The sequence below is a fragment of the Haemaphysalis longicornis genome, unplaced genomic scaffold (genome assembly GCF_048455015.1).
Source record: "Haemaphysalis longicornis isolate Haplotype H1 unplaced genomic scaffold, Haemaphysalis longicornis Haplotype H1 scaffold_3, whole genome shotgun sequence".
Classification (NCBI taxonomy): Eukaryota; Metazoa; Arthropoda; class Arachnida; order Ixodida; family Ixodidae; genus Haemaphysalis; species Haemaphysalis longicornis.
This window is the reverse complement of record NW_027526335.1, coordinates 51,766,585-51,779,246: the sequence shown is the minus strand read 5'-3', so window position 1 is coordinate 51,779,246 and position 12,662 is coordinate 51,766,585. Positions and strand designations below refer to the sequence as shown.

The following is a 12,662-nucleotide window of genomic DNA, read 5'->3' as shown; positions in this document are numbered from 1 at the left end:
CTGCACTTTCCTAGTTCCTTGAACAGCCCCACGGAAATGGAGGACAAAAGATGCCTCGGGCATCCCGCTTCCTCGAGGCGTTGTGTTTGGCTTCGGAAGCTCTCGTGGACTGTATGGTGGCAGGATTTCCGAAGGGCATTTGTTGTAGCAAGCCTTTATGACTGCTCTACTTACCACCTTAGAGTGAGCAGAATCAATCGGTAATAAAGGTTTGCTGCCCCTCGGCTCATGCTTCCAACAGATGTGCTCTGGGCAACACAAAAGAAGGGGGGAAAGGAGTTGTGTATTCGCTACCCCTCCACCCATGCAAAAAGCGTTACGTGGGTCAAACAAACCGCTGCTTTAATGAAAGGCTGCGCGAACACAGCAACAACGTATCTAATACTGCTAGTGGCCATCTGGGCTTGCATTGCCTCCGGTGGAGCTGCAGACCGGTGTTTGAAGAATGCAAGGTAATAGGCCGACACAGAGAGCAGACTACCCGAGAAATTATCGAAGCCGCGGAAATTCTTAGATTAGCTGACGACTGCATCAGCGTTCCGTCCGTTTCACTGTCAGCAAAAGAACTGCAATATCTATCGGCTCGTGGGGAACCGGCGTAAATTGGTTTTGTGCTTTCTAGTGACAATGTAGTTTTAATGCTATCTTTTAGGCTCCATAATATATCCCTTGCGCTTTAGTAACACCATGTTATCGTATATAAGTGGTGTCGTTTCAAAATAAATTTCCGTAGTACCGCTACCGTAGTAGCGCTTCGTCTTGTCTATGTTGTTGTTCTCTTCTCTGTCCTCGTGTTAATTCACGCTTCCCGCCAATGCAATGTATTACCAGCTCGCTCAAGCTTCTGCTCTTGCAAGCTTGAAGGCACCAACACCAAAAGCTCGACGTTTGCCTTTAAAGCGTGCTTCACAGCAGATACAATTATGCTGCGGGGGAGCTCGAAGGATCCAACACCAAAAGCTCGTTTGCCTTTAAAGCGTGCTTCACAGCAGATAGTTATGTTGCGGGGGAGCTTGAAGGAACCAACACCAAAAGCTCGACATTTACCTTTAAAGCGTGCTTCACAGCAGATAGAGTTATGTTGCGGGGGAGCTCGGAAGGAACCAACACCAAAAGCTCGTTTGCCTTTAAAGCGTGCTTCACAGCAGATAGTTATGTTGCGGGGGAGCTTGAAGGAACCAACACCAAAAGCTCGACGATTGCCTTTAAAGCGTGCTTCACAGCAGATAGAGTTATGTTGCGGGGGAGCTCGGAAGGAACCAACACCAGAAGCTCGTTTGCCTTTAAAGCGTGCTTCACAGCAGATAGTTATGTTGCGGGGGAGCTTGAAGGAACCAACACCAAAAGCTCGACGTTTGCCTTTAAAGCGTGCTTCACAGCAGATACAATTATGCTGCGGGGGAGCTCGAAGAAACCAACACCAAAAGCTCGTTTGCCTTTAAAGCGTGCTTCACAGCAGATAGTTATGTTGCGGGGGAGCTTGAAGGAACCAACACCAAAAGCTCGACATTTACCTTTAAAGCGTGCTTCACAGCAGATAGAGTTATGTTGCGGGGGAGCTCGAAGGAACCAACACCAAAAGCTCGTTTGCCTTTAAAGCGTGCTTCAAAGCAGATAGTTATGTTGCGGGGGAGCTTGAAGGAACCAACACCAAAAGCTCGACGTTTGCCTTAAAAGCGTGCTTCACAGCAGATAGAGTTATGTTGCGGGGGAGCTCGAAGGAACCAACACCAAAAGCTCGTTTGCCTTTAAAGCGTGCTTCACAGCAGATAGTTATGTTGCGGGGGAGCTTGAAGGAACCAACACCAAAAGCTCGACGTTTGCCTTTAAAGCGTGCTTCACAGCCGATAGAGTTATGTTGCGGGGGAGCTCGGAAGGAACCAACACCAAAAGCTCGTTTGCCTTTAAAGCATGCTTCACAGCAGATAGAGTTATGTTGCGGGGGAGCTTGAAGGAACCAACACCAAAAGCTCGTTTGCCCTTAAAGCGTGCTTCACAGCAGATAGAGTTATGTTGCGGGGGAGCTCGGAAAGAACCAAAACCAAAAGCTCGAGGTTTGCCTTTAAAGCGTGCTTCACAGCAGATAGAGTTATGTTGCGGGGGAGCTTGAAGGAACCAACACCAAAAGCTCGTTTGCATTTAAAGCGTGCTTCACAGCAGATAGTTATGTTGCGGGGGAGCTTGAAGGAACCAACACCAAAAGCTCGACATTTGCCTTTAAAGCGTGCTTCACAGCAGATAGAGTTATGTTGCGGGGGAGCTTGAAGGAACCAACACCAAAAGCTCGACATTTGCCTTTAAAGCGTGCTTCACAGCAGATAGAGTTATGTTGCGGGTGAGCTCGAAGAAACCAACACCAAAAGCTCGTTTGCCTTTAAAGCGTGCTTCACAGCAGATAGAGTTATGTTGCGGGGGAGCTCGAAGGAACCAACACCAAAAGCTCGTTTGCCTTTAAAGCGTGCTTCAAAGCAGATAGTTATGTTGCGGGGGAGCTTGAAGGAACCAACACCAAAAGCTCGACGTTTGCCTTTAAAGCGTGCTTCACAGCAGATAGAGTTATGTTGCGGGGGAGCTCGGAAGGAACCAACACCAAAAGCTCGTTTGCCTTTAAAGCGTGCTTCACAGCAGATAGTTATGTTGCGGGGGAGCTTGAAGGAACCAACACCAAAAGCTCGACGTTTGCCTTTAAGGCGTGCTTCAGAGCAGATAGAGTTATGTTGCGGGGGAGCTTGAAGGAACCAACACCAAAAGCTGGACGTTTGCCTTTAAGGCGTGCTTCAGAGCAGATAGAGTTATGTTGCGGGGGAGCTCGAAGGAACCAACACGAAAAGCTCGACGCTTGCCTTTAAAGCGTGCTTCACAGCAGATGGAATTGTGTTGCGGGGGAGCTTGAAGGAACCAAGGAGGTTAAAAAAATTGCTCGACGTTTGCCTTTAAAGCGTGCTTCACAGCAGATAGAGTTATGTTGCGGGGGAGCTTGAAGGAACCAACACCAACAGCTAGAAGTTTGCCTTGAAAGCGTGCTTCACAGCAGGTATTTATGGTGCGGGGAAGCTTGAAGGCACTAAAAACAGGGTCACCGGATATATTTACGGCAGCTTCCATACAAAACACCGGGACCTCCAGCCCGAGCTAGCGACAGAAAATACTCCAAAAATTTCATAAACGATGACAATAACTAAAAACGTTTTTATTCTTGCTGCGCACACGTAGACTTTATTTCCTCTGGAAGGGGTGTAACACAGCCGCCCATTTTGCAAGACCTTTCGCCGCCACTTATGGGCGGGAAGTGCCGTAATTTTTTTTCTGCATTTTTTGCACTAGCGTGTTGTGTCTAATGTTTGGGTAAGCGCTGTGGGTGGCCGTTTTCAGGGTATTAAAATGTCAGCTGCATCCAGTCCTTTTCTGTTGTAACTTGCAACTACAATGTTCCTGTGAGCATATATTTCTTGAGCGTTTCTTTCGGACGCATTAGCCTTTATGGCGCCCACTTCAGACGGCGCACGTGAAGCCGGAAATTGACGAAGTCAAAAGTCCGTGCAGGTACGCATGCTCTAAAGTGCAGACGATCACTTGAGAACGCAGGGGCTAATGGAAATTGGGTTTTCAAAACGAGAGGCTCAGTCCCGCTGTTCTCAACACGATTAGACAAATCATGGCTCTAAAACAACAACCACAACAAAAGAAACCGTGAGGCTCAACAAGACTGAGTCATTGATTCAGAACGTCCGGCCCGTCTGCAAAGATTAATCGCTACCTAATCCCCAATTCGCCTTGTTTGCTTTGTTCATGTAACTTGCTATTGACAGATTACTGCCACGAGAGCTTTGCTGTTTTGTAAGGTCGAGTAAATGATTTCCTTCCCGTAATGTCGGTGTTGATTGTATCACACGTGAAAGAGTACAGTGCAGCTCGAGTGCCACGCAGAACATGGGACTGCTCTTCTCTAAACAAACAAATAATAACTTTAATTACAATACGTGTGATGTATGAAGTGGATAAACAGCTGTTACTTCCACAAATTCATCACCATCATCATCATCATTGTCATCGATTAGCCTGAACCCCTCCTCACCTTGAAAACACATCCGAAACTCCTGTGACAACGTGATCGCGAACTACAGTGCCGGCGCCGCTTTCCTACAAAACTACCTGACCGTTTCCTTACGTGCCACGATGCGAGCGTGTATCAGTCGAAACAGCATTTTTTTAGAGCAAGGACACCTGCTGCCGAACTATCAGCGTCGCTCTGCTCGTGTTTCGCCGCAGGAGCATGCCACGTGCTGGCTCACGGTCCCGTTTAAAGCTTGCGCATTAAAAGCGCTAATTTTATAATATCAAGCATAACCGCAAATGTGAACGCAAGTCGACTCAGTTCGCCCTGCAATTTTATCATGCATAATCTTTAAAGGGGCCATGAAGACAAACTACAGCATTGACTAATTAAAAAGACTGCTTTTTTCCCACAAAAAAAGCCCCAATTTTATCGCGCACTGCAAAAAAATAATGGGAATCATAAAGAAAACCCGAAGCAGAGGTGATTCCCCAGCCACCTTCCAGCGATTTCTCTATGACGTCACAGAATCTTGTTTCTGCCACCACAAAGAAACATAACTGGGCGATTGTGGTGGGCCCTCTGGTCCAGTATGATCCTATGAATGCCTATAAGCGGTTAGCGCACTGATACGTCTCTCCTACCCACATCACGTCTCTGTAGCGCGAAATTCGAAACGTGGCTAAGGCGTTGTGCTGCTCATCCCAGAGATGCGGGTGTAATCCCGGCCGTGGCGGCTGCTTCTCTGATGGAGAGGCAAAAAGCGAAAACGCCCGTGTGCCGAGATTGCGGCGCACGTTTAGGATCCCAAGGTGGTCGAAATTAATCCCGAGTCCTCCACTAGGGCGCGCCTCATAGCCCGGGTGCAGCTTCGGCGCGTTAAACCTCATAATCCGGCAATCAGTCAAATTTGAAAGCTTTTCAATATTCATTGCGTTTTTTTTTTTTTTTTGCGGTTAAAACAAAACGTATTTCACGGCCGGAATGGAGCTGAGGGAATTACCAAAGGCTAGTTATATTAAACAGAACAAATACGGATTTTGTCTTCATGACCCCTTTGGAGACATGGGACCAGCCGATCGCTGCTAGTAGCAAGAATCTTTCCCACGTTCAGGTACCCTAACCACCAACCTTTTGCCATTTCCCCGCTTCTTGCCCCTGTGTCTAGCTTTCTGCAACTCAAGCTGTCTGCTCTCTCGCGCAGGTCAACTGGACGATGAACGGCGGTTATGACGACGACCGCCGGAGGAGCGGGTGCCCGCTGACCACCGGCGCGCTCTGTTGAGGCGCGGTCCAGGCGCCGCCATGGCAGCCGCACTACGGCTGCTGTGCCTCGTGGCGGCGCTAAGCCAGCTGCCGCGGTCGCAGTGCTTCACGTGCAGCGAGCGCTGCAAGTGCATTTGGCGCAACGGCAAGATGTACGCCGAGTGCGCCCTCCAGGGGCTCTCGGCGCTCCCCACGGGCCTCGACGAGGAGCTGCAAGTGCTCAACCTCACCCACAACCTCATCCAGGCGCTGCCCGAGCGCGCCTTCCAGGGCGCCAAGCTGGTCAACGTCCAGAAGCTGTACCTGTCCCACTGCGAGCTCAGCCGTATCGACGACTCGGCGCTCTTCAAGGTCACCAACCTCATCGAGCTCGACCTGTCGGACAACAAGCTGTCCGCCGTGCCCACGGCGGCGCTGGCCAACACGCGGAACCTGAGGACCCTGCTGCTCAACCGCAACCCCATCACCGTTCTCGCCGACCTGGCCTTTTCGGATCTGAACGAGCTGGGGACCCTGGAGATGACCGAGTGCCGCATAGAATCCGTGGCCGTACGAGCCTTCGAGGGACTCGGCAAGCTGAAGGTACTCAAGCTCGACCACAACATGCTGGCCACGCTGCCCGGAAGGGCCATGGCGCCGTTCCCGTCTCTACACGAGATCGCCTTAGACGGCAACCAGTGGCGGTGTGACTGCGAGCTTCGGACATTCCGCATGTGGCTCGAGAGGAACAACGTGTCCCTCTACTCGCCCACGTGCCAGAAGCCGCTGCGGCTGAGCGGCCGCGCATGGAAGAGCCTGTCGGCTGAGGACATGGCCTGCCCGCCGGCATTCCTCAACACGAGCGGCAGCACGATGGACTCGATCGTGGTGCAGGAGCACAACAACGTCACCCTCGAGTGCCGCGTGCGCGCCGACCCCCCGGCCGAGGTGTCCTGGATATGGAAAGAGAAGCCCCTGAGCAACCAGAGCGAGCCAAGTCAGACGCTAATCCTGACCCAGGATGCCGGCGAACACGAACGCCTCTCCTGGCTCACCCTCAGCTTTGTGCAGGAGCCGCTGGCCGGCGCGTACTCCTGCGCCGCGCAGAACGCGGCCGGCCGCGTGGCGCGTAACTTCACGCTCGCCGTGAGCCGGCGCCCCACCGAAGTGCGCGCGGCCGAGGTCGAGATGACGGAGCAGGCGCGCGAGTCGACCGAGCTGCAGCAGCACTCGTACGCCGAGAACCCCGTGCTGGGCATGGTCATCGGCATCCTCGTTGGCGCCCTGGCCGTGCTCCTGGTGTTCGGCCTCACGCTGTGGCTGTGCCGGCGTCGCGGCCGCCGCCGGGGTGGGCCCTCGGGCTCGCGCAAGACCAAGCGCACCGAGGCCAACAGCAACCACAAGGTGCTGCACAACGACAAGCAGCAGCAGTCGCAGCCCGCCACGGGCGACGCGGCCGACGTCAAGCTGCTCGTGAACCCGATCCAGAAGCCGCCGCGCCTGCTGATGACCAACAGTTACCAGGGTCTGCCGTCGGAGCTGGAGCCTCTGGACCCGGGCCTCTGCGTCGAGTCGTCTTCGGGCGTGTGGGTGGTGAAAGAGCACGACTACTCGACGGACGAGTCCGTCCTCTCGTCCATCCCCTCGCGTGCGGGCACCATCGACCGGCGCTCGCTGGCGCGCAGCCCGATCCCGGTGCCCATGCCCGTGGTGCCCGTTCCCGTGGACGACCTGCACGCGCGGCTACACGGCGAGCTGACGGACACGCTGCGGCGCACCAAGGGCGACCGGCGGCCCCTGGTCGAGCGGCCCGACGCCCAGAGCCCGCTGGAGCCGTACGCGGGCCTCGAGACGCTGCGCGTGCGAGACCTGGAGCAGCAGCACCGCGGGCCCGACCTCATCGACCAGATCGGCGCCGCCCAGCCGCCGTCGCCGCGCTGGACTCCGTACGAGCACCCGTCGGCCTACTACCGCGCGTCGGCCGGCACGCCGCAGAGCTGCTACCCACCCAGCATTCCCGAAGCGCCGGCGGACGGCACCGAGGTCTAGTCAGAGAGCCCCCGTGCAGCGTCTTCGCACGCGTACGGCCCGGACGGACACGTCGCGCACTAAACTTGGTGGCACCCGTAATGGCGCCCCGTGAGGCTAAACACCCTTGCAGATGTTATTGGGCCACTGTCGGAGAAACTCAAGTTTCAGTGACTTTGCTATTTCACGATTTTCTTCTCATTCCTTTCTCTCTAAGGAGACTGGTGCACTAGATGCTCTACGACAAAGCACGCTTCCTCGTTTTTACGAATACGAGAGACGAACTCCAACTGATCAGCAACAATTTAAGGGCTTCTTTTTCGCGGACGTTTGTCCCTGGGCTGTGGCGGCAGTTACGAATTTCAAAAATGCGAATACTGCCTTAACAGTTGCTGTGTACTAATTTAACTGGTTAAGTTTCTGAAATAAACTCCAACAAATGCAAATACCGAAGGAAGCAATTAAAACATGATAAAAGAAATGCCATCATTTCTGGATTGCATTGCGACGATGCAGTAATTTCTATCCGCAGAGCAACTAAGCAAAATGAACAATAAGAATACGTTTCTTTAGGGTTATCCAATTATTTCCCGGACCTTACCTATAGTCGGAAAGCCATCTTTGGTGTACGATATCGTCGCAAGGGTGTTTAGCCACAAAGCACTTCTACACCACCACAGATGCCAAAGTTGAGCGAGTGGAGCCATATAATGTGATGTGATGCGGCGTTCGCCACTTAACATTTCGCGGTCGAGGGTGCAAAGTGAACATTCTCCCCTCCCGGGCCTGTTCCTTGATTGTAGTTGACATTTGTCTGTGTGTGGTTCTTCGGACGTAACTCCCTCCCCCAAAGTGCAGCAGTGCTGTTTTTTCGTTCCCACCACACGACACGCACACCACCACACGGCATCACATTATTGTGTTTTGCAAGAGGTCCGATTTCGCCGAGATTTGCGGACACACGTCGTGGCCGTCCCTTCACCGCGGGTCTCATTTTACACGTACACAGATTGTGCCATGTTGTAGCGGATCATTAGTTTAGCCTCATTTATCTCCACAGTGGTTGACTAGTTGCAGAGTCTAAATGCCGTGGCAGTTCAATCAAGAGGAGAACGAGTCATCTTCGAGGGTTACCAAAATCTGGATGCAGTGACTTTTTTTACAGTGATCCAACATCGTTGACACCATTCCTTGGGAGGCATTGACTTTTGGCGCCCGCAAGTAGGAAGTGCTGTTTAATGAAGACGTGGGGTTGTGACATGGTTGGACTAGACTTTCTAGCGTTACCCGATGCCCAGGTAACAAAAAATTAAAGCCGTCCCACTCAACGTGAAAGCTGCCGGAAGTGCAGAGCAGTGATTCCCCAGAATGGGCTGTGGCGCCGTTATCCGCTCACTGCTACCATCCAATGCAATTAAAATTTCCCGCCTTCGCAGTGCTCGCGCGCCCCGTCTGAAAGGCCGCCAGCGGGAGTTCTGTTCTTTTTGTGCTTGCTTTTCTTCCCGCACGTGCCGGCGTTGCACTGCCTCTTTTTTTCGCTTACTATCGCAAAAATCAACCCAGCGAGCGTTCCTAACTAAATGAACGCTAAATGAAAAGTAGGTAGTCAAGGAAAACATCTCCAGCTGTGACAAACCCAAAATAGAGGGGCCATGAAGACAAAATACAACCTTTTTCAATTAAAAGAGCCAGCCTTCGCTATTCAGTTAGCTCTACTCCAGCCAAGAAAGACGTTGTCTAGCTGGAAATAACATAAGAAATATTAAGCTTTCAATTTTCCTGCTACGGAGACAAATTATAGGCAGGAGTGACATGACATGGGCCAGCATTAAAAGCGTAGTTATCAGCGTGTTATCTGCATGTTAGGATTCAAGTGATTTGATAAAGTGGAAATAGAGGCCCCACTGCAATTGCTGTCACGTTTATTGGTGGTGGCTAAGGTTAGCAGCTGGCAATTGCACAAACAAGAATCTGTGACGACGTAGGGAAATTTTGCTGGATAGTGGTGGTCACTGCTCTTTATGTTTTCTTTAATATCTCGATTACTTGTTTGAAGTTTGCCATAAAATTGGTACCATTATCAGGACAAAGCAGTCTTTTTAATGAAACAAATTTATTTTAGTGAACCAATGCATTTTGCCTTCATGGCCCTTCTCCACTTGTCGTGTCTATGCATGTACACCTAGCCACACCTAGACTATGAGGTACGCCGTAGTGGAGGGCTCTATAATGATTTTGACCACCAGGGGATCGTCAACGTGCTCCCAAATCTTGACAAACAGGCTTGTTTATTTTGTGCCTCCATCAGAAAAATTGCCACTGAACCTGTCCCCCTGGGCTCCCCTGCACAACAGTGTGCATATGTGTGTGTGTAGCATCTGTGAGTCACTCATTACTACCAACATACTACACGTTCTCGCCAATTCCTCCGGGAGAATTTATTTTATTACAAGTGCCCTAGTAATGCTCCCAGAATTATGAAATTCGTAAACCATTTCATCTTTGTGGGGAATACGGATCCCCAATGACGGTGGAATCGCATCCTGCTTCTCACATTAGGATCCCATTCAGCAACTGAGGCAGCTCACCCTTACCCTGGCAAGGAGTGAAATGATAACCTGCTGATAACTCTCCTTGTGAGGAAATGTGGCGTCACATTCCTCACGCAACTGGAGTTGGAAATGGAATTCCTCATACAGGAGGAAGATGTGCGCACCGAAGCAGATATTAAAACCTTTAAAAATACCTGCAGTTATGTTTTCAGAAAAGGGTTTGTCACACAAAGTGACAGTTGTTACACTTATTTAAGCAGACTACACTTCACTTCAGTTCAACCATTAAAAAAGGGCGCTGCAGTACTGTGCTTTGACTTGTAATGATGAACTCTTGTGGCATTGCTGAAAGTGCTAATCACTGTCTCCGGAATGCTCTCAAGAAAGAGGACACTTGAAAAAGACGGCAAATGCACAACCATCATATAAATTTTGAAATCCTGACTGCTTCATTTATGGCAGGACGCATGGTTACTCTAATAACAAATTACAACCCTGCTTCTCATCTTCCTCATCTACCCCTTCCAACACCAAAAAGGGGCTGACGCATTGGCTTCGAGAAGAACAGGCTCCGAATCACAGTAGCCAACCATGTCACGAGTCCACATGCGCGCGCCGAACGCAGCCTCAGTACCAATCGTTACCCGGGCAGTGTTTTCATTATATCAGTAAAACCACATGTACACCATAGGTTCCCTATTCCAAAGGATCTGTGCATCTATACAGCCAGCAGCTGCAGTTTTTTGTACAGGGCCCACTTGGAAAGGTTGGCCCGTCCACGCCGGTCAACTCCCCAAACAGACAAAGTCTCTCTCTCTCCCCGACACGCAGGAAGATGCCAGTGCAATGAGGCGGCCTCGCTGTTGTGCAGTGTTCGCAGTGCTCTTTTCGGGTGACCCCAGTGCCGCCCTCGCTCCCCCCCAACAGAAGAAACTGTTTTGCCACTGTTTCACTGTTTCCTGCAAGACAACTAGATGTGCCTTATACAAGCGTGAAGTTTTTTGCAGGCAAAGACTAGGGACGCTTGAGAAAGTAGGAGTGCTGCCGCCGCTGCGGAGACTGTCGTGGCGCGAGGTTACCCTTCTTGGAGAGGCACTGTAAGAAGCTCAACCGAAGTGTATAAATATGTGAACCATGTCATTACGTGTGTGCGCGTGAGTGTGTGTGTGTAAATATTCTGCATTGAACAATGGACTTAAATAAAGAAACACAGTGTTCAAGGACGCCCAAGTGGTTTTCTTGCATCGAGCGTAGCAGGTTTCTCTTGCAGGGTGAGATGCCTGTCTGGCTCCAAGAGAAAATTCGTACCTACGAGATCGCAGAAGCGCCACCAGCAATGCAAACATTCTCATCGTAGCATGGTTCCCAGGGTGCCTTTGGACAAACTTTGACATTGTCAGTCATCAGCCCATTAAAACATGCTCTCTCTCTCTCCTTCTCTGGAATAACCTCAAAAGGATAACTTTTGAGGGGAAAATTCGCCTGGGTTTTCCCCCTTTGGTCCTTTAAAAGTATGGAGGTTATCAAGAACCTGCCTGCCTGCAGAATGTGGTACACGTCCAGGTGCTCACCTGCCAATGTGGCATTTTGCCCTCAGCGACCCGTCGGTGCTTTTAGAGAAGACAGAGGGAGGTAGGATGGCTGGCCCTGGGTACACAGTGATCAACACCAAATGAGAAGGTGCAGGAGGGCATAGTAGGCTGTTCTTCTTTTGAGACATGGGAGAGCGTAATCAAGCCTGGATTCGAAATCCAAGTGTGAGCACCGAAACTTGCACTGGGGATGCATGGCGTATGCTACCTTTAAGAGGTACCATGGGCGTGCGAGTGCTGGCCAAAAATGAGGCTCCTCTATTCAGTTAGGCACTGCAACATTAATTAAACGTGTCGACATGGGGTGCCCCACCTCTAAATCAACCTCAAAGATAGCAGACCAACCTTGTATATGAAAATGATAAGTAGAATTAAAATAAGAGAACCTTTTTCACTAAAAAAAATCCTGCGTAATAAGAAAATGTAGCACTACTGGGGGCCGAACCCAGGGAGTTTGTTGCAAACACACGATTTACTCCTAGGCTAGCGAGACAGAACAGCAAGGCTTTTTTAGGTGTTGCATAAAAGAATAGAAGAAGTGTTCCAAATGAAGCAGTAGATGGCACTGGGTCCGCGCAGTAAATTTTAGGCTTGTAACCACAACGGAACAGAATCTCACGTCACTACCTGCCTTGAACAACCTCAAAAAGACCAGCTTGGGCAAAGGTAGCAGCTTCAAAAACTGTAACATAGTGGTGCAAGCGGAAACGCAAAGGTAGGCAGAAATCGCAGCTGCAAGCTCATGCCGCAACAACGAAATTTTGAAAAACTAAAGATATAAAAATATATATAATAATTATAGAAAACGGTGAACCGCGTAACACCCTGCATTTCCACAATAATGCAGGTTTTGGGAACGTTCCAAATGTAATCGTTAAAATAGCGCAAATGGACATAATTGGTCAGACGAAATTTTGAGAAACTAAAACGTAAGAAAAATATTTAAAAATTACGGAAAATGGCAAAACGTATAACCCATGGCATTTCTACAATAATGCAGATTTTGCAGAAGTTTCACCTATAATCGTTATATTAGCGTAAATGAGATAACTGGTAGAAAGAAATTTTGAAACACTAAAAAAATATGAAAAATATTTAGAAATTATGGAAAATGGTGGACCGTGTAATGCCCTGCATTTCCACAATAATGCAGGTTTCGCGAAAGTTCAACTTCTAATCATTATAATAGCG

At 50.1% G+C, this 12,662-nt stretch overlaps 1 protein-coding gene across 1 annotated transcript in view; it reads left to right on the top strand.

Moving 5' to 3' along the window:
- LOC144174458 (uncharacterized) overlaps window positions 1-11,102 on the top strand; it is a 113,520-nt gene extending 102,418 nt beyond the window's left edge. The window contains exon 3 of the mRNA XM_077703178.1: window positions 5,259-11,102. Within this exon, the coding sequence (XP_077559304.1) occupies window positions 5,360-7,348 (1,989 nt within the window). The 5' untranslated portion in view covers window positions 5,259-5,359 and the 3' untranslated portion in view covers window positions 7,349-11,102. The remainder of the gene's footprint in view (window positions 1-5,258) is intronic.
- Window positions 11,103-12,662: the final 1,560 nt, after the last annotated feature.